General features: G+C 46.0%; 1 protein-coding gene across 2 annotated transcripts in view; it reads left to right on the top strand.

The window, feature by feature from the left end:
- EEPD1 (endonuclease/exonuclease/phosphatase family domain containing 1) overlaps nt 1-21,162 on the top strand; it is a 107,547-nt gene that overhangs the window by 60,398 nt on the left and 25,987 nt on the right. For both annotated transcript variants that reach the window (XM_008686497.2, XM_008686496.2), the window contains exon 3: nt 8,813-8,864. In XM_008686497.2, coding sequence (XP_008684719.2) covers nt 8,813-8,864 — 52 coding nt within the window. The remainder of the gene's footprint in view (nt 1-8,812; nt 8,865-21,162) is intronic.

Here is a 21,162-nt window from a genome sequence, read left to right as displayed (position 1 = left end):
GAAGCTGGAAGAGGCAAAGAGCACATTCTCCTCTAGAGCCTCCGGAGGTGGTGGTCCCAACGTGTTGATTTCTGCTCGGTAATACTGATTTGAGATTTCTGGCCTCCAGAACAGTGAGAGAGTAAATGCGCATTGGCTTAAGTCACCAATTTTGTGATAATTTGTTACGGCAGCCCCAGCAAACTAGCGCAAGTGCTGTGGGAAATCAAATCAGTGATGCAGATGGAGGGGAAGGAGATAACCAACCTGTAGAAGTGGTTCTGGAAAATACAAGAAAGAAAGAGAAAAATAAGAGACGAGGTTACAGATGTGGAAGACAGAACTGACAGCCCCTATTGGGATTATCGGGGTTGGTGATTACTGGAATCAGTGATCCGGCATCAGCTACCTCCCTGAGCTGCAGAGAGATTGGGTCTGAGTATAAGGTACTCACTCACCACGTTCTGAACACTGTCAGGGAAAAGAGGGCCACACCTGAGCCTAGCCTGGGAAACAGAATAACAAGGACAAAAAGGGGGGGGGGGAATTCATGAGAATCCAAGCAGAGAAAAGAATAACCAAAATCCGGTTGACTTTAGGCTTCTTCTCTGTAACAGGGCGTCTATGTCTATGGAAGCTGTTGGAAGATTAGAACACCTGGGAGTTTTGTGTTGTCTTGTTTTTACTCCAGATATGTTCCTAAGCCCTGTATCACTCCGCCCTCGGTGGGGTCTGGAAATCTGACACATTAAAAGTTCTTCTGATTACCAAGTAAGGTGGCAAACCAACTGTAAAGTTTTGGGGGTTATGTTGTAACCCAACAATTTCGCACTCAGCTGAGTTGTCTTTTGTGTATGAAGCCAAACAGGAAGACATTCTCGGACATGCAAGGGCTTGGGAAAACATATGAACATGCTCCTTGCTTTAAAGCTTCCTTTAAAGATATGTTGTGGAAGTTCAAGAGATAAGACACAATATTGCTCAGAAGAGGTAGCACAGGGGCTCCTGGGTGGCTCAGTCAAGTGTCGGACTCGGTTTTAGCTCAGGTCATGAGATCGAGCCCCACGTTGGGCTCCATGCTCAGCGGGGAGTCTCCTGGAGAATCTTTCTCTCCCTCTGCCCCTCCCCCACTTTCTCTCTCTAGAAGAAGAAGAAGAGGAGGAGGAGGAGGAGGAGGAGGAGAGGGAGGAGAGGGAGGGGGCGGAGGAGGAGGAGGTGGTGGTAGCACAAGCCCTGAAATCCGTAGAACTAGAGAGCAATTTATTATGTACGTCTGGTAATCAAGCAAACAAGAGTGTCAGAATTGGGGGCGCCTGGGTGGCACAGCGGTTAAGCGTCTGCCTTCGGCTCAGGGCGTGATCCCAGCGTTCTGGGATTGAGCCCCACATCAGGCTCCTCCCCTATGAGCCTGCTTCTTCCTCTCCCACTCCCCCTGCTTGTGTTCCCCCTCTCGCTGGCTGTCTCTATCTCTGTCAGATAAATAAATAAAATCTTTAAAAAAAAAAAAAAAGAGTGTCAGAATTGTTCTTAAGACCAGCTACAGAATTAAGCAGCAGCAATGGGACTGTACTCTGGAACTAAACCATAGGGTATTGTTATAGGAGATCAAAAAGGGAACAGGAGATAAAGGTTTGTTGTGCTGCTTGTCTGGAAATAGGTTGGTAGCACAAAAAGTTGTTTCTTTCTTTATTCTGTTAGAGAAGTGTTAAGAGCTAAAGAAAGGCCCTGAATAATATTAGTACCAATATCCACCATTGACAGTGGTTTACTCTGAGCTAAGCAACGTGCTAAGGACTTCCCCTGTGTCATCTATGGTCCAGGTCACAGGGGTGGATGCCAGATCCCTTTCCTGCCTCCCACCTGCTGTTCTTAAAGTTCTTAAGATCCTGCAACCTATGGGTGGTACAGCTTGAACCCCAGGCTGACTGACTGCCCTTCCCTAATCCCCTACACTAATATGAAAACTTAAAGGTACACACTGGGAGATTAAAAAAAAAAAGTTCTAGAACCACTCAAACCCTGGGAAATAGAAAAGCATCATAAAATAGACCAAAAAAGACTATGGATAGATTTTAAAAAGCAGGAAATGTAGAGGGTACTTCCTTTAACTTCAGAACATTAGAATTATAGAAAATACAAAATTACACAATTTAAAACCCGATTACTTAGAGATAGAAAAATACAATCCAAAAAACTGTGGACTCCTATAAGAGACCAAAACAGCAGCTTCAGACTTGGTGGGAGGTAACAGGAAGCCTACATAATGAAATTTGAAACAGGGATGAATATTTACACAGAGAATGAATTTTTATTCATGGCTTGGTATATAAGAAATCTGAATAATGAGTACCTGACTCAAGAAGGTAAATAGAGAAACTAAAGAGAACAGTGGAAACTTGGAGAAAGGAATTAATGAAGGTAAATGTTGACCTGCTTAATTAGGAAAAAAAAATGGTAGACTTGATAAATCCTGGACCTAATTTTTTCAGAGGACCAACAAAGTAGACTGATTTCTCACAAATCTAATTTTTTAAATGAGAAAAAATATCTACACACGTTAAAGAATGAGGAAGAGAACATAACCACAGAAACAGAAGTGGTTTTTAAGTTAAAAGTGATCACTAGGACCATTCTGTGCTCAAAATTTGAAAATCTGAATGGATTGAACAATTTTCTAAGAAAATTTCTAAGAAATGGAAATCACCGTAATTGACTCAAGCAGTTGAAAACCTGCATAGAATAAAAACCATGGGATTGTCATCGGAGAAGCTTCCCGCCCACTGTTCGGCACACTAGTTTTCTCTGACTTGCCAGGAACAGCCACCCAGGCTGAACCCTGTGTAGATGGTTCTGGAGCTGATGTTGCGGTTCAGCACTTGGCTTTGGGAGGGAAGGCCGAGAGGGCGAGCATGTGTTTGGCAGCAGTGGGAGGAGATACTGACGAGGACGTGTCTGAGAAAAGCGGTGCCCTCCCTGGGAGCGCACCGTCTCTCTGCGGCCTGTGTGCGCACCACCAACCCCAGGCCGATGACCGCTGTGTGTTCCCAGCCCGGAGCCCATGGCGGAAGGAAACATGGCCGAGGGAAAACAAGTCTGTCTTTAAGATCCATGGCATCATCTAAAATTTGATCATCAGGGGAGAACCCTTCCTTCCTTTGTTCAGGGGAAGTTAATATGGAACCTTCCTTCAAAGAGAAAGGAGAAGCATTTGGATAACTGGGTTGACCTAGTTTCTGAATTTGACTTTCGTGAAATGTCCTGAGTGGCCCCATGGCCTGCGAGGGGACATAGGGATAGAGAGTGGTTGTCGTCTGTGGCTGCTGACTGTAAGTCCATCTTCTTTCCGAAGTATGCTCTTGGGTCCCCTGTCCCTTGCTCGAAGGCTGCCTGGAGTGTCCCCTCCGCCAGGTTTCTGCTACCGTTGCTGAGATTCGGATCTTGTCTGCTGGGGATGTAGGTGGAAACCCCTCCCTCACTTGCCTGGTTCCCAGTCCTGGAGACGGTTTGGACTGGTCTGCTGGCTGCAGGGCTCGGGTCTCGCTGACTCCACTCTTGCCCCCCACTCCTACCCCACCCCGAGCCATTCACACCAGACCTGTTTTACACCTTTATTGGGCATCTTCTGTATCTTGGGCTCTCGCCGACGCCACTGCCCTAACTCATCACCAGCTACTCCTTACCCTCAGGATACAGTTCAAACTCCTTAATGTGGCTTAACAAACCTTCTGAGTGGCCCGGCCCCACTTGTTGCTGCAGAATAATCCTTCAGCACCTACCCCACCCTCCAGACACGCCAGTGTTCCCTGGTCTGCGTTCAGTCTCTGGGCGGGGCCGGGGGGCATGTTCCCTCTGCCTCCTGGTTCCGTTGCTCATGCTTGTCCTCCCACTCTATCTCTCTGTCTTGCAAGCCCGTAGGCATCAGCCCAGAAGTCACTTCCCGGGGAGCCTGCCAGCTTTGGGTAATGCCCTCCCAAAGAGCCTCCCGGCACCCCATGTCTGCCTCCTGAGAGTGCATCCCACGGCTGACACATGTACCTGGTTCCTCCATCAGTCTTGGGAGTCTGAAGGCTGAGGCTGTGTTTGCTCATCCCGCATCCCCAGGGCCCATAGTGCCTGGTGCGTAGTACTTAACCCTGAAATATTTCATCGGCGCGGTGAGTGGTTGGCTCCGCCGTATTATAGATGCCTCCTTCCTGCGTGTAGCAATGCTGCTATGTCTCATGCACTATAATGTGTCACTTTGTAAATGAAGGGGAACCTCAGTGCCAGAATCCTCAGAGAAAGGGAGCTGGAGAGAATTCTTGACTCTGGTGCCCCTTTAGGCTGTCATCTGTGTGGGCGAGTTTCAGCATAACTGAGTTTGGCCTGTAAGTGTTTTTGCAGCACCCATAGAGCTATCTGCCTCTTATCTGCCTCTTTTCTGTGTTTTCAGGGGCCATTAAGATTCAGTCTGTAGCTCTAAGCCACCCCAGACTGCCGGGGGGGGGGCGCGGGGGACGGGGAGGGGGGTGGGCTCCAGCTCTGTCTCTTCCACTTTGCTGCTTTTCTTCCCTGCTTTCGGTGTCTGCCTGGCCCTTTCCCCATCGCCATCTCTACATCCTACGTCGCTGTACCAGGCTCTACCCGGTGGAATAAGACCTCTGCCCTCACTAGCTCACCTCCTTGTAGCTTAGTTATGCAAACATTGCGCGCATCCTAGGTCTACCCAGGCGTCCACTTCGACTTCAGAACTTGTCCTTAAAGTTGTCATATTTCTAAGCAAATCACCGCTATCGGCTGCTTTTGTGTTATTATTTGCCTCCGTTCTCAGTTGAGTGCTGAAAAAGAAATTGCTTGTCGTTGAGACTTCCGTGGGATGGGACCTCTGCTGTTTTCAGAGGACGGTGACCAAGCCCCAGACCACTGTAAACATATGCCCTCTTTAGTCCAGCTCTGCCCGACCACAGAACCCAGGAGGGCCTCAGGGACACACGTCCCCAGGCACGTGCCCAAGCAGAATGCTAGCCTCTGGAGGGCAGGGACAGTATGTGTTCATCTCGGTCACCCTGATGCCTGGCAGTTTCTGAAATATGGGAATTCAATATACATTCGTGGAATTAGCAAGAGGACAGAAGGAGGAAGGGAAGGAGGGAGAGGAGGAGGAAGGAAGTGAGGGAAGGAGGAGCAAAGGTGTCTCAGAGATGAGGGGGAGAAATGAGAGGGGTCAATTGGAGGATTTGGTAAAGGGGTTTGTTGCTGCTTCATAGGAGTGACATTTTGTCCCAGGGACTATTGATATCTGATTAGAAGACTCCGATAGCAGAAATCCTGAAATAAATACTCCCAACTTGGAGTGTTTCCCATTAGGAAGAAATAACATTAGGGTAGTTATGTAGCAGGAAACATCTCATACACTCTTAAAGACTACAGCTCTAAAGGGGAAAAAACCCACAGCTCCCTGAAGAAACCCAACGTTATAAGCTGCCGGGGCAGCAACTTCTTATTGCCATGTGTTGTTTCTAGTTTGAGACTCCAGCCATACAGATCTGAGTGTCTTTTCATCTTCTTCCTGTCTTTTCTTCCCCTGCCCCTAAAGCAATCTCATCTCGCATTGCTGTGTTTGAGTAGTGTGGGAATGCCCCTCTTTTTTTTCTGCCCCCTCCCTATGTTAATACTCTTTGGCATTGGTTTCAGAGCAGATGTTAAATCAGTTTGATGTCACGTGCCCACTTAAGGAGATTGGTTGGGTCTCACTGGAGTGTTGAGAAGGATTCTGAAGCTGAATCTACGTTGCATGGGGGCAGAGTTCACGGAAAGAGGTGGACAGGGTTGGAGAGTGGCACTAGGCATGCCGCGTGTTTACCACATCCCCATTCAGGAGGAAGGTCAGAGCAGGGAGCAGCGTCCTTCAGGCTTTGACTTAAAAGAGAATCAACCGATGTTGCCTTCATTTCATTTTCCCTTCGAGCCTGAAACTGTCGGTTTTCAGCTCATGTTCTATAATGGCTTGCGTGTAGTATCTTTGCAAGCAGGGAGAAAAAGAGAGCTGACTATCTCAACAGTGTTTAAACCTTTCCTCTAATCAGTTGATGTCTGATATCCGATCCTGGATTGGACTTCAAGGCCATGGACAGGGGCAAGAATGAGAGACTGCTGAAAAATTTCCCCTAGTAGGACTATTCTCCAGTGGTTATTTCAGAAGCAATTTAAGCTTCTGAAACTCGAGCTCCCCCTGGAAACCCCTCACTGAGCATGTAAGTTGCCATCCAAGTCGGTGGCCTGGAACTTAGATTCATGGGGAATCAGAATGTGCTGAGGAGTAGCCAGGAGCGTGGACTGGCCACCGGGCACGTCCCGTTAATGGCAGGCATTCACATGGATGCATGCGGTGCCTGTCACTTAGGGAAAACACACGATCATCTCGTGGGAGGCATTCTTTTTCAGAGGGAGAAACTGAGGCCCGGCTGGGGAGCCAAGCTGGATTGGGTCAGCTGTAATATTGACTGGGCCCTGCTAGTGGGTCAGTCAATATTTCTTGACTACACTCCATACGCCAGTTATAGACCCTGCAAGTGGGCCGGCGAGAAGACCCTCGAGCCCCCCGCTGTGGGGAGCTTCCTTGCGGTTTGGGAAGAGACAGACAACGGCCCCCCAACACATCAGCGCTTTAAGGGACTAGCAAGTGGACTAAAGAAAGTAACACGTGATGATAAGGGTCGCTGCTTGACCTCAGTGTGCAGAGAAGGCTGCTTGGAGGACGTGGCCTTCACATTTGGCATGGAATGACACAGTATTCCAGAGTCAGTGCTGTAAAGATCTTGGGCAGGACCCAAGCCAGACCCACAACAAAACCAATGTCCGAGAGATGAAGGAGAGTCAGTGTGGTTGAGCAGAGGGAAGGGCCAGGGTCCTGTCTTTTAGCTCCAATAGTCGCCAATTGTTAGTGGCGGTGGTAGTGTCTCGTAAGCTTTAAAACTATTACGTACTCCCCCGAGTTGCTCTTACGTAAGCCATTGCATTTGGTTGGACGTGCTCGCTTAGTTGTATGGAGAGATTACAAAGAATTCTGTAAGTTAAAGTGAACCTTATCATGAGCATAACCCCTTTAGAGGGAGGCTCGTGGTACAGGTGGGGCGTGGGGACATTTCTGCTCCACAGAAGCCAGGGGGGTTGGTCAGAGGTAGAGAACGCAGTGGCTGGTGACCGTAAGCAGATAGGCTTGGCGGGGAGGGAGCATTGCGCACCATCCACAGCTGCCCTGCTCCCTAAACAATCTCGGCGAGCTCTCCTGCTTCCTCCCATGTGCGGGTGGATCTAGCCTTGTGTCCACAAACACTTGAAAAGCAGCATGTCATGCGGGGGAGGACACCTTCCTTGTAAAACCTGCGTCCCCTTCTGAATGCTCATCTCAGTTGCTGGCTGTAGTCCGGGCTCTGGCCCCTAAACTGGAAACTGGCGGGTTGTGTACGTTGCACACCCCTGCTCTCCCCTTGCTCTCTCCCTCTGCTGCCCCTCTGTGCGTCGCCTTCTCCCCGGTCAAGGCTAGCCCAGACCCTCCTCCAGGAAGCCTTCCTTGTTCTCAGCCAGGGCCCGTCCACGTGGCACCCTGCAGCGTGTTTGGACTGTCGTCTGACTGTGGCCTCCACGAGGCTGTGAGCTCCTGGGCAGGGCACATGTCCTAGTCCTTGTGTACCCTTGCCCACCTGCACACAGTACGGCTGGGTCACTGTGTGGTACACAGCTGAGCAGGCCGTCTGCCTAAGGAGATTTTAGCTGTTGGCTTGTTAGCATCAAAAGGACATGAAGGGAAGAATTAATCTTGAGCATGGGCAACTGTCATCTTCTTTATATTCCTCTGAATGTGTTCAGACTCCTTACATGAAGCAGGTGTCATTATTTTTAGAATTTAAAAAAAATTTTATTGATTTATTTGAAAGAGAGAGTGCGTGCACAAGCAGGGGGAGCAGCAGAGGGAGAGGGAGAAGCAGGCTGTCCGCTGAGCAGGAAGCCTGACACGGGACCCGATCCCAGGACCCTGGGATCATGATCTGAGCCGAAGGCAGACGCTTCACCGACTGAGCCACCCAGGCGCCCTATTTTTAGAATTTTTTATGGTGAAATGTACATAACATCAAACGTGCTATTTTAACCATTTATGAGTGTACAACTCAGGGGCGTTAAGTACGTTCACCCTGACGTGCAGCCATCACCACCATCCAGCTCCCGAACTTTTTTGGTCATCCCAGACTGAAACCCTGTACCCACCAAACAACAGGTCCCCCCTCTTCCCTCCACCCGCCCCTGGCAACCGCCCTTCTCCTTCCTGTCTCTTTGACTGTAGCTGTGCTAGCTGTCTGATAGAAGTGGGATGAGACAACATTTGTCCTTTTGTGTCTGGCTTGTTTCACTTAGCATCACGTCTTCACGCTTCCTCTATGTTGTAGCACATGCCGGAATTTCCTTCTTTTTCAGGCGGGATAATAATTCCACATCTGTGTGTACGTGCCACAGCTTGTTTATCCCCTGCGCCCGTTGATGGACAATTTAGTTTCCACCTTTTGGCGACTATGCACGTGGGTGTGCAAATGTCTGTTCCAGGCCCTGTCTTCAACTCCTCTGGGCAAATGCCCAGAAGTGAAATTTCTGGATCCTATGATATAATCAGTTATACAATTTAGAGACATTTTTAATCATTCTGAAGTGGTCATTTCAATTCAAAGCCAAGGTTACTTTAGATGAGACTCAGCAGAAATGCAGGCTGACACGTCAAACTTTTGTTCTGGTGACTTGGCTGATGCTCGGTGGTGTGACATGATTTGTTCTCAAGCCTGGTTTCAATTTTTTTTTCTTACAGCATCAAGCTTCTAGCTGTGCAGGAACTGCTTGACAGAGAGGCCCTGGAAAAGGTAAATACTTTGTTCTTACTACCCCACATTCACCAACTTAGAGCAGAGTGCCACACACAGGAAAAATTCAACTCCCTGTGCCCAGAGACAGCACTTACTGCAAAGTGGGTCTGTTATTTTGTGTTCCTAACAGTCAGTGAACCATGCAAAATTTTCATCCAAACTCCCTACATTGCTTACATCCTGTTACAAACTCAGCGTTGCTCAGTTCCTTCAGGGTTGTGTTGAAGGCGGAGCCAGCCTTTCTTTTCCTTTTAACACCAGGCACCGGACTAGACTCCTTGCTGGCCCCTTCTCTCCGTTTCTGCCTGTGGGTGTTAGTTACTCTCTGGGCTTGTGGATGGTAGAATGGAGGCCCAGTGAAGTTAGGTCATGTGCCCAAGGAAAATTAGCTAAGCGGCAGAGTAAAGATTTGAACCCCACGGTTCCATTTTCCAAATCGGTGCTTTTTCTGTTTAACAGGCAAGTTCATGAGTTTGATCCCCTTTTTAGGCTATTTGTGAGGGTTAGGAAACTCCCTCCCCACCTCAAACTAGTGTTTCACTATGCCTGGGAAGAGATACCGACTGTTTCGGCTTTCTGTGATCACGTCAAGCATGCAGCTGGGGATTCTTTGCGGGTTATGAGTTCAAGTTCTGTGTGCAAGGTGGGGCAAGACCAAGAGCCACCCCATGGGCCTCCCAGCTCATACCAAGCTGCTCTCCTGGGGTGGCTCCGTCTCTTCCCGAGCACATAGCTACGGTGCTAATTAGAATCTCTAATGTTAGTGTAAAAGGAAATGGCTAGAGATATAAACGCTCAAGCAAGAGTACATTATTTATAGAATTTTAAATGTTTGGATTAGTGGTCAGTCTTCTGGTGGGCACTAAAGCAAAGTCTTTAAGCACCAAGCAATGATGTGCGGGGAGGGGGCTGCTGAGCACTGGCTCTGAATTTAACATTCCTTCAGGCTCGTTTTCGCCCCAGGTGAAACAGGGATGATGCTGCTTGCCCGACCTCAGAGAGGCAACATGAGAACCAAATGAATTAGTGTAGCGGAAGGGCTTTCTCAATGCCAAAGCACTCGACACATATTAATTCTTAATTACTTGTATTAATTCTTAATACATATCCAGCCATTGAAATGCACAAGGTCCGGCTCTAAAAGATATCCTTGGGCCAAATGACAATGTTGGCTGTGGATTGTAGATTAGATTAGAAAGTATGTCAGTGTGAACTTTCCCCGAAGTCGGTAACTGGCATGTGTCAGAGAATGGACTTATTCTCAGGAATTATACGCTGATGTGTTTAGGAATAAAGGGGCATGCTGTTTCTAACCTCTTCTCAAATGACTCAGAAAAAACTAATGGAGATATGTGTATGTACATGTGAGCCGGGTGGGGGGGGGAAAGAGCACACATAGACGGTAAAGCAAATGGGCCACATGCAGACAGTTGGCCCTTCTGCCTGGAGGAGCACACGAAGATTCTTTGTCTGCTCTTGAAACCTTTAAAAAGTTACCTCTCCATAAACAGTTTTCTTCTCAATATTCTCTACAGTTTTTTTGTTTTACTCCTTAATTTAAAAAAACCCCAGAAACCATCAGACAGAGCTCATAAACATGGGGCGTCCATGTGCTAAGCTGTATCCGTGTAATAAAAACACAGACACTGAAAGTATCGATTAGGTCTTTCAGCCGTGTTAATACTTGATTTGGAGAAGCCACACGGGCAGCCAGTTTGGGGGTACTGACTGCTAGCAGAGAAGGGGGGTCAGGGTTCGCTGTGGGGGCAGCCGAGCCGCTGCGCTGCCCTGAGGGGGAAGTGATGAGGCTGCCACAGAGTGGGGTGGAGAGTGTGGGGCTCAGGCAGCCTGGGCCAGAGCCACCTCCTCCTTCCGAACTGGGGCATCCCGGGTTACGGACCCTCTCTGTGCTTCAGTTCTCCAGTCTATAAAGTGGAAATCTTTATCATCCCCAATTCACGGAGGTTTTGAGAGGACAAAGTAGACAGTCAATGTAGAGGGCTTGGTGTGCAGTGATCCCCAGAAGTTAGTGGCTGCACCTGTTATCCCTCCTCCACCTTCCCCCTCCTCCCTCTTTCTCACCAGGTCCAATGATGGTTTTGTATTATTCCCCTGTCTCCATACATGACAAGTAGAATGATTTACGAGATGGTCTAAATATGCACAGAGGCCAGCTGGGAGCCAAGTTCACGTAGTGTCCTTCCTTCCTTCCTTCTTTTGTTCATTCATTCATTCATTCATTCATTCATTCATATCAAGGCCTCTGTTGAGCTTTCTACATGCCAGGCAAGTAGCAAACATTTTTAGGAAAGCCCAGAAGCAACCAGTTGACGCAAGCTTGGTCGTCAATGGCATTTTGAGTGACACCTGGTATATCACCTGGCATAATGCTACTTTTGCAGCGAGACTGGCCCGGTTCATATGCTAGAATAAGATGGGTTCCCAAAGAGCCTCGTGATGTATGGATTCTCATCCACCCGGACAAGTTAGAGAACCACCTAGAAAAGTTCCTAGTAAACTGCAGAGCTTTGCTACTCCAAGTGTGGTCTGTAGTTTCAGCAACATCGTAAGCTGGTCGGAAAGGCAGACTCTCGGGCTCCATCCAGACCCCCAATCAATCAGTTCTGCCCAGACCCATTGAGTTGTGTGCACTGAGGTCCAGGAAGCTGTCCTGAGGAGTATCATTTATGATCACCGTCCCTGCTGTTGACTCACCCATCTTGATAGAGAACGTCTGGGTGTCACATAGTTGCTTTGGTGGCCAGTTAAGCTCTCTCTCGCTCTCTTTTTTTTTTTTTTCACCAAAAGAGAAGTAAACATCATCATTCGATTTGTCAGAACCCAGTTTTTATCTTTTGTTTTCCTGCTTCTTCCTTTCATTTAGAAGATAATCTTATTTAATTTAATAGGTAGAGCCAGAAGGGCCTCAGTTAGACACACATCCGGCAAACCTCAAACCTCTTTGACTGTCTTTGGAGCTGGGCTTCCAATGGCTGTCTGTTTTTGGGGTTTGCAAGACTGAACTCCCGAGATCCCACCATAGTGGAACTGGTCGCCTTCCAGATGCAGACCCAAGAGCGGGAACCTGTTGCCCGTGTGCCTTTCTCTTACGGTATGGAAGCTGTTCGGGGGTCGTCTCCCTCCCAAGTAGTGGTAGGTTAAATCCGACCAGTAAATAGTCATATTATGTAAAACATACTGGAAAAGGCTGAAGAGATGCAGTGTGTTTTGGAGTCTCCTAGATACTAAGATTTCTAGTGCTTTTTCTCCCTAATATTAGGCGTTGTTATTATGGTCTTAGTATTTCAGCTTCAGACTACCAGCCATTTGCCTGACTTCTCCTGTCCCGGGTTTTAGGCAGAGAGCCTGTCTGCTGTAACGCTGGCGAGGTTTTCCTGGTTTCCGCAGGGCCCGGGGCCAGCTCTGGGGAGGCTCTGTTGTCGGAGAGCCGAGGTCCCCTCCCAGCCTCACCCCTGTTTGGCTGCTGGACCTGTCAGGGGACCTTCCTTGGAGGCCCCAGCCCCTTTTTTCATGCATAAAACTGATCTCTCTGGTGCCCTCCCACCTAAAACACTTGGGTTTTACTTTCTCAGTAGATCCCTGATCACATTGTGAAGAGGGGAAAATTCTGCTTTTCATACTTTGTTTTCTCCTATTTTCTCTGTTTCCCTGCCCCAGTGTCCTTACTGGGCTTTGGGGCCTCTATGGCTAACATTTGCCCTACTCACCGTTAAAACGCACTTCCTGGGGAGATGTGAACCGTGAGCATGTACCCAGTGACCCTCACACACTCAGTAAGGTTCCAGTTTTTGCCTCTCCTAACACTGCTTGTCTTAAGTCAGGTACAATAGATTGGGGTGGAGGTTAAGCACCCCTGGGGGGATTAGGTCTCTGCATTTCTCTTCTCTACAAATACTACAAAAAGTCATTTCCTGGACAAGTGTCAATCATTTGTCATTTATTTAAAAAATAACCTATAAGCCATATAATTAATGAGCTAAGTTTCTCTACCAATTTCTTGTCTTAAAAAACTGCTGGAACCATGAGAAGATTACTTAATATGCACACCTGTCGGGACACGTGACATTTTGCTGACACAATGTTTTAGATCTCGCTGGGCTTTGTCGGCAAGCACCTCTCAGGTGCCGAGAGCAAGGACTGGCTCGGAGAAGGATGCACGCCGTCCTGTTCTCTCCGTTCTCTCTGCTGCAAGTGCGGGACGCTTTTGTTTTTCTGAACTTAAGGCACACAGACTTGTTTCCCAGGCTTTATAAACAGGCCTGTCTAATGCCTTTAAACGTGGCATTGCATGAAAGGAAATAGAAATATTGGTACAGCTTGATTTAGTAAGATCGTTTTTCAGTGACTCTTTCAAACAGCTTCCTGCAAAGCTGCAAACAATAGTTTGGCCGTTCACTCCAGCTGGAGGTCACCCTGTCGCTGGACGGGCCAGAGGGCAGAGCACCGAGCACCGGCTGACCCAACCCGGATCCAAGCCTGCCTGAAAAGCTGCCTGTGTGAGGTTTAGGCCACCCAACACACGGCCATCGCTGCGCTACCCCCGCCCCGGCCTCCACACGCCATGACTCAGCCATTACTCACAAGCTGGCTGAGCCCACGCTCCGTCCCCTGGAACCCTGGCTCGGAGAGTGCACAGACTGGGGTGGAATCCAGCTCTGATGTTTACTAGCTGGGGGATCTCCTGGGCAAGTGATTGATCACACGCAGTTTCTTTTTAACATGAGGGGAGCTCACAGTAATACCTGCCTCCCTGGGATTTTTTACGAGAATTAAGTCAGATACCATATGAGATAAAAGAGATTATGTATAGAGTGAGCACCAGAGTGATGGTGGCTAGTGCTGTCCCTGCTCCTGAGATTATCCCTGTTGTCACTGTCACCACCATCATCATCATCACTGATATCTCTTTTTTTCTCCTTTCTTGAGAAGCCCAACTTGAGATTGAGCTGATGCCATTAGAGGACAATGAAAAAGGAGTTACCACCCCTGCCCTCCCCTCGTTTGGCAAATTGTCCAGGACAAAAGGCCTGCCAGTCTTCCTGCCTGCTCTTGGATATTTTCCCTAGAATTGCAGCTTTGAAGCCCGGCTCTGAGTCTAGTTTTCCTACAGGTGGAGCCCATGATCCCTCGGGCCTCTTTTGGCACGTCATGTGGGAGATGAAGTGTATACATTTCACCAGCAAGCCTGACACTAGAAAAATTGAACTCGCTATTTGCACATGGCTAGTCAGGGACGTTTGCAGCTGGACCCTAGTGATTTGAAGTTAGTAGCTTCCTGGGAACTTCCAGAAGGAAATAGGGGGTAAATAGTAGTCACGTCGGTGTGTGTGGATAACCTAAGGGTGCTGGGTGCTTGTAGCTATAGCTGGTGAGCAGCTTTCCCGAGCACGTGCCCAGGTGCACACAGAAGCCTTAGCTCCAACATTACATGCTTTTGGAGGGTTTTTCACTAGGATTTGGACGTCCAGTTAATTTAGTTCGTGCAGCAATTGAGCACTTAACACTGTGCCTGAGTTGTGCTGTATACCAAGGGGGATAAAGCTCTATAAATACGTTCGAATGGCGTATATAGAATCTCAGAATGCCGGAGCTGAGGGAAACTGTTCAAACTGTGGAATCTAACCCTGTCGTCTTGCAGACAGGACATGGAGTCCGAAGGAGCTGAAGTGTCCCCTTGACCCAGGACCCATAGCAGTTGTTACGGAACCAGGAGTGACCCCAGTGGAGGGGCTGCATTCCAGAGCTCCCTTCAATACGGCCGCTGCCTGTCTCCCATGATCCCATTTAATCCGGACATTAGCTTTTGCAGACTTTGTGGAAGCTTCTATCTTCCAGGAGTGGGAGCTGACCCAGAGGGTCAGTTCCCGGCCAGGTGATGGAGAGCTGAGACTCAGGTCTTTTCACAGTATGACTCGTCTTGAAACAGACACAGGCACATAGTGTTTGTCTCCCTGCGCCCCCTTTGGTCCATCAGGGGAGCAGAGAATGTGGGCTGGGGGTTGGAGGACGAGGCGGTTGGAGGTTCAGGGCTCCGGCTGTGGACAGGACCAGGAGAGCATCTGGGAGTGGTGTGAGGGCTGCGGGGGCCCAAGGGCCTGCAAGGGGGGGCACTAGAGAACATGCAGCAGACACACCCTCCACGCAGGCTCAGTGTCAACATGAATAGCTTCAGGAATCTTCACATAAAGTCTACTTAAAAATACCTTTTAAAAAATAGCACTCTGTCTTCATTTAAAAATATCAGAATGAGATTCTCCAGCTCCCTTGGTTTATTTTTTCTCCCATGCCTGGTCCTTCGTGTACTCTGAGCCTAATTCAAATGCCATCTTGAATGGTCAGTATTCATGTGTCTGTTACTTTTCTTTCCTTTTTCTTAAGTGGGTTGAGCCAGATCAGTGTCTAAGCATGATTAAACTCATTGTAATCATGTTTCCGGCCACATCCCTTCCAGCAGGCAGCTGGTTACCTACCAGGAAGGAGAAACGGAGACCCCTGTGAAGGTCAGGCTCCCCCTGTTGGCTCTGTGGAGTCTGGCTCAGGCCCACCGCCGGGCGGCCACAGCCACCCCCTCACCAGCTCTGCTTTGCCAACTGCACACTTGGACCCCACCTCCGTTCTGGAAAGGGCTTTTGGCTGGGGTCCCCCCAGCACCTCAGCTGCCAGAAAATGGAACATCTTAGTGAATTATGGGCCAGGCTTCACAGTTCATTAAAAAAAATGTGTTTTCTCTTTATTCTTTTAGAATCACCAAGATATCGTGTATTTTTAGGAGCTCCCACTACCTTTCTTTCTTTATGAAAGCTTTTATTTGAAGTGAGCAAAAAGTAGAGTTCCAAATATGGCTCTTAAATCCCCTTTAGCTTCCTTAACTATCAAAGAGACCCGAATTAAGCAAGAGATTCTTTTAAATTGATTGCATTAGCAAAGTTTTTTAAACAACAGCATAGAATGTTGACGTGACGGTGAAGCCGGGGTCCCCATTCATTGCCGGCGGGGCTGGTGATGAGGCGCTCTTCTTCCTTAAGCTCCTGGCAGCGTGTTTTATCAGCTTTGAGATGCCCCTACCCTTTGGCCAGCAATCCCATTCCTGGAAGTGTATCTTAAGAAAATGACCCATAGAAACAGAAAATAATAAGCGTGTCATATCATGCTTTGTAACTATGAATAACGAATGGCAGTTCAGTGCTCTGTGGGAAGGGAGGGGTTAAGCAACCTGTGGTAGCAGTCCCCAAACCTGCAGTGTCTGGCCTCTTGTCCTACTTTCCTCTTTGCTCATGTCCTATTTCTCTGCTTTCCTGTACTTGGAGTTTCTTGTACCTTACATGGTCAGCCTTCATCCTTCCTCAGTGATCCTGAACCCTTAGGATCCTGGCCCCTGGCCCAGTTCATCTACTAAATCATGGCTTACCCTAGCCAGCTTCTAACCTAAAGCATTTATTGAAACGTTTTTTGTTTTTTGGGGTTTTTTTTGCTTTTTAAAAAATTATGAACTAATTTTATATAGAACTTAAAAATCTTATAGGCAGTTATCCATTTTGGTAATTTCTGTATAACTCTTTCTGTTTTGGTAATGAATACCTAATGATTTTATGTTAACAAATATTTCATAACATTTTGAAGCCATTTAGATACAATGCTAGGAATCTGGGAATGGATAAAGGAAAGAAATCATATCTGAAGCTTGTGTTGTCTAGGTAAGTCTGAACCCGCTGCCGCCTTCCACCTGTGATGGGTTGTCCCTGGGGCCGTTCTTCTTGATGGTTCCATTACTTTGCCTTCATCCTCTAAATTCATTATTTCTTCATCTCCTAATTGATTCTGTATTTATAGAGGAAAAAAGGAGAAATCTTCTCATACCCATGTGGATTGCAAGCTCAGGCAGAGGCCAACACGAGGCCTATACCAAGAGCAGAAAGATAATTTCATTCAGGCTTCAAAGTGGAGGGGGCCTTGACAAATCACCACTCTCCATGTTTTGCTACGAATTGTATTATCATCAACTAGAGAGAGTTTGCCTGGCCTCTTATCGTGGCTTATAAATGATGGGCTGGTCTAGTCCATGATTCAAACATAGTGTGTCCATGTTAATGTTTTTCCTGTGCTGACTCTTGGGTTGTGATGCCCTCTTTCCTCTTCAAGAGGGCATCTGGAAGGCTCCAGTTCTGGAAATGGCAGCATAGCTTATATCAGTAAAACCTTCGCTCCAATAACAATGATCAACTCTGGGTAAAATGCAGACAGCTATTTGAAAGCACTGAGAGCTACCAAAAGCAGGTAGACACGGGAGAGCCATCAACCCTGGGCAGAAGGAGCCAGCCCTGGGTGAGATCCACATCCGTTTGGCTTTTCCCCTGATCGCCTTGCCCGGCCTGTGCATGCAGCTAGAGTTCAGACAGGAGATTTTTGGGGGGATATCATGAGTCTTCTCTCTTTTTTTTTTTTCTTGGTCAGTCTAGCTTAAGGTTTCTCATTTTTTGTTGGGCTTTTCAAAGACCTTTTGAGTTTGTTGATTTTCTCTGTTTTTTTTTTTCTTCTATTTCATTCATTTCTGCTCTGATCTTTCTTGTTTCTTTCATTCTCCTTAATTTGGGTTTAATTTACTCTCCCCCCCCCCCAGTATCTTCAAGTGGAAGCTTAGGCTATTGATTTGAGAGCTTTCTTCTTTACTAAGATAAGCATCTACAGCTAAAAATTCTCTTCTAAGCACTGCTTAGATGACTCCCATAAGTTTTGGTATGTTGCATCTTCATTTTCATTTGTCTCAAAGTTTTTTTAGTTTCCCTTGTGATTTCTTCTTCTTTCTTCCCATTGGGAATTTACAAGTGTGTTTAATTTCCACTCTTTTGTGGATTTCCCAAAATTCTTTCTGTTACTGACTTCTAATTTTTTTCTGTTCCACAGTGGTCAAGGAACATGCTTTACTTGACTTTGGTCCTTTTAAATGCATCAAAGCTTGTTTTATGGCCTAGAATATGATCTATTCTGGAGAATGTTCCATGTATACTTGTGAAGAAAGTGTATTCTGCTGTTGTTTGGTTGAGTGTTCTATAAATGTTTATAGGTCTGTTTGGCTTATATTATTGCTGAAGTCTTTTATTTTCTGTTAATTTTCTGTTTGTTCTAACCATTATTGAAAGTGGGGTATTGAAGTCCCCAACTATTGTTCCTTCTTTCAATTCTGTCAGTTTTTGTCTCATGTATTTTGGGGGCTCTGTTATTCAGTGCATATATATTTATATAATGGTTATGTCTTTCTGATTGAATGACCCTTTTATTATTATAAAATGTCCCTCTTTATCTCTAGTAACAGCTTTAATTTTAAAGTCTACTTTTCTAATATTAGTTTAATCATTCCAGTTTCCTTATGGTTACTGTTGGCATGATGTGTTTTTTTTAATCTTTTTACTTTCAACCTACTTGTATCGTTTAATCTTAAGTCTATCTCTTGTACCCAGCATATAGTTGGATATTGTTTTTTACCCAATTTGACAGTCTCTGACTTTTGATTGGGTTATTTAATCCATTCACATTTAATGTTATTATTGATACAGTTGAGTTTACAGATCTCATTTTACTTCTCATTTTCTAAATCTTACGTCTTTTTTTGTCCCTTTTCTCCTCTTTTATTGCTTTCTTTTGCATTAAGTGAATATTTTCTAGGGTAACATTTTAATTTCCATAATGATTTTTTTCACTCTGCTTTTTGAGTTATTTTCCTTGGAGTTGCTGTTGAGTTTACCATATAAATCTTAATTTATCAGATTTATACTAACTTTTTCCAGATTTGTACTAACTTAATTCCAATGAGAGATAAACACATTACTCCTGTATAGTTGTATTCCCTCTTCCCCCTTCTGAGCTGTTGTTATACATGTTACGTCGAACTACTATACTACAGACCCAGCTATACATTATTATACTCATTACTTTATATGCTTGTATGTCTTTTGAAGAAGATGATGAGAGAAGAAAGGAGAACAATTATCTACTTATAGTATTAACTGCATTAACCTTCTTATTTACCATTTCCAGTTTACTTCCTTCATTCCCGTGGATTCAGGTTACCATTTAGCGTCATTTTCTTATTGGCATCATTATAATACACACACACACACACACACACACACACACACACACAAATGGATGGATGGATGAGTGAGTGGGTGGATGGATGACTGGATAGATAGATGGATATGTGGATACATACATACTACATGCATACATACACAGTTGGCAGGCAGACAAATAGAATATACCAGATTGCCGTATAACAATTTATTTACTGCTATGAGTCATGGCCAAAATGTTTGAAAACTGCTGTCCTGCACTATTTGCTGGCTTGGAGGAGGGGAAGAGGCTTGCTCTGGGGTTTTTTTCAATACTGGAAAGGCTTGCCCTTACGTATATCCTGAGCACTTTCCCCTCTGACCTTGTTAGTCTCTTGACTCTATCTTGCTTCTCAACAGAGAGAAAACGTGCTGGACTCACTGCATTCCCTTCAAAATTGTTACATGTAGCCACCACCTTGTACAAACACGCACATTGCCATGGTGACAGGAGTTACATGCAACTTCCTGTCTTATTTAGTCCACCCTCAAATGCTTCTGTTATCAGGAAATGCTAACAATGAGTTGGTGCTGAGAGAGAACTTTCAATTCACTTTTTTAGAGAATTCTGAGACTTTCACGAATGATTCATTCATTCATTTCTTGAGAGCATGACTTTGTACTTAGCAAGCTAGTGTGGGTTTTTTTGTCATTTTAAATGAAACAGAAGGGCAGACAGGTAAAACTCTTTTGCTCAGTTGCTAAAAACATTTATGCTGGGTGTTCTCAGTGGGTAAAATTATCCTGATTGAGCTGGTCACTAGGGCTTGCTTTGTCAGAATTAATTCAGTGGAGAAATCTGTCAAATTGTTAACTACCCATTTAGAATGAGTAATTCCTACAGCTGATAAAAAATATATATATTTTTATTAACCTAGGAGGCATTGAAATGGTGAGCTTGGGCCTTAACAAGATTCCAAACTTCTGGGAAAATATCCAACCTGCTTTCAGAGATTTTGATCTATCTTGGTAGAATTTCAGAAAAGTGTACCGACATCTCTTAGGAACACAGTCCAAGACCCCTTTCTAGATCCTAGACTTGGTTTCTCCTCCACATTCTGACCGTGCTGCCTAGCACACCTTGCCTCGACCCCAGCCTGTCCCACCTAACTCTCATCCATGACATGCAGACTGATTTTCACAGGCAGAATTAATCAGGTTGGAAGAAGACAGCCAGAGAAAACAAAGCAGCTCCCCATATATGAATTATTCTAAAATTACCTGCTCCCCTAGTTATCTGTCAGTGGCTTCCTGCACCAGTAGCCAGGCAAGAGATTTATTTAAGTGGCTCTGTAGTGTCATTATTGAGACACAGAGCACCTTCCTGATGTGTCCAGCCCTGGGGATCCACAGGAATCAGAAGTGCCCAGGACTAAAGCAAGATCCCCAGCATTAAACGCCAAAGAGCTGAACTTGGAAAGGAAAGTGACAAGCTCTGGTTTTTGGCCTGAATTTCCAGCATTTGCACCAGTTCCAGACATGGGGGTAGGAGCAGTGAGGGTGGATTAAAGCCTTCCGCCCCTGATTACAAAATCATGAGACTGTAGTTTTGTATTACTGCTAATCTTCCCCATCAGGCAAGACTTGTCTTCCCTTCCTGTCTCCACCTGGCTGAAACCTCTAGTTGAAGAATAAATTGCTACATATCGATTGTTCATTTTATTTCTCATTACCCAGAATCCCTGTTATGCACTTAGTCTGTAGTGGCTATATTTGTGAATAAGAGGGGAAAAAGTAACAAGTATTTTTAGGCTCCATTTCAGGATGTGGCAGGGACATTTTTTAATATTGTTTTTGGTGTTTAATTTAGTACAGCACTTAATTTGCTTTTATTTATGAAAAAAATGCAACGTGAGTGTGTACACGCACGCACTGGCACGTCTTCTTCCTGGATAAAGTTCAAGACGGTTGATCGGTATTTTTACAATGGCTAGAAAAGTGGGATTTCTAGAAAAGTTGAAAGAAGAGAGAAAAATTGAAACATAGAAAAGGATTATTTGGTCTCCATAGTCGAATTTTGTTTTCGCCCTTCATTTATAGTATGAGATAACCCTTCTAAGGCGCAAGGTAGATCATGTGACTCCTCTCCTCGTTCTTGCTTCATCAGGAAGCTGAAGGGCATAGTGGGGTCAGATTGACAGGGACTTGGGTCCTGGCTCAGCCCCTTG

Source organism: Ursus maritimus, unplaced genomic scaffold (assembly GCF_017311325.1).
Source record: "Ursus maritimus isolate PB19 unplaced genomic scaffold, ASM1731132v1 scaffold_3, whole genome shotgun sequence".
NCBI classification, from domain to species: Eukaryota; Metazoa; Chordata; class Mammalia; order Carnivora; family Ursidae; genus Ursus; species Ursus maritimus.
Note: the sequence above shows the minus strand (reverse complement) of the source record. Positions and strands in the feature narration are given on the sequence as shown.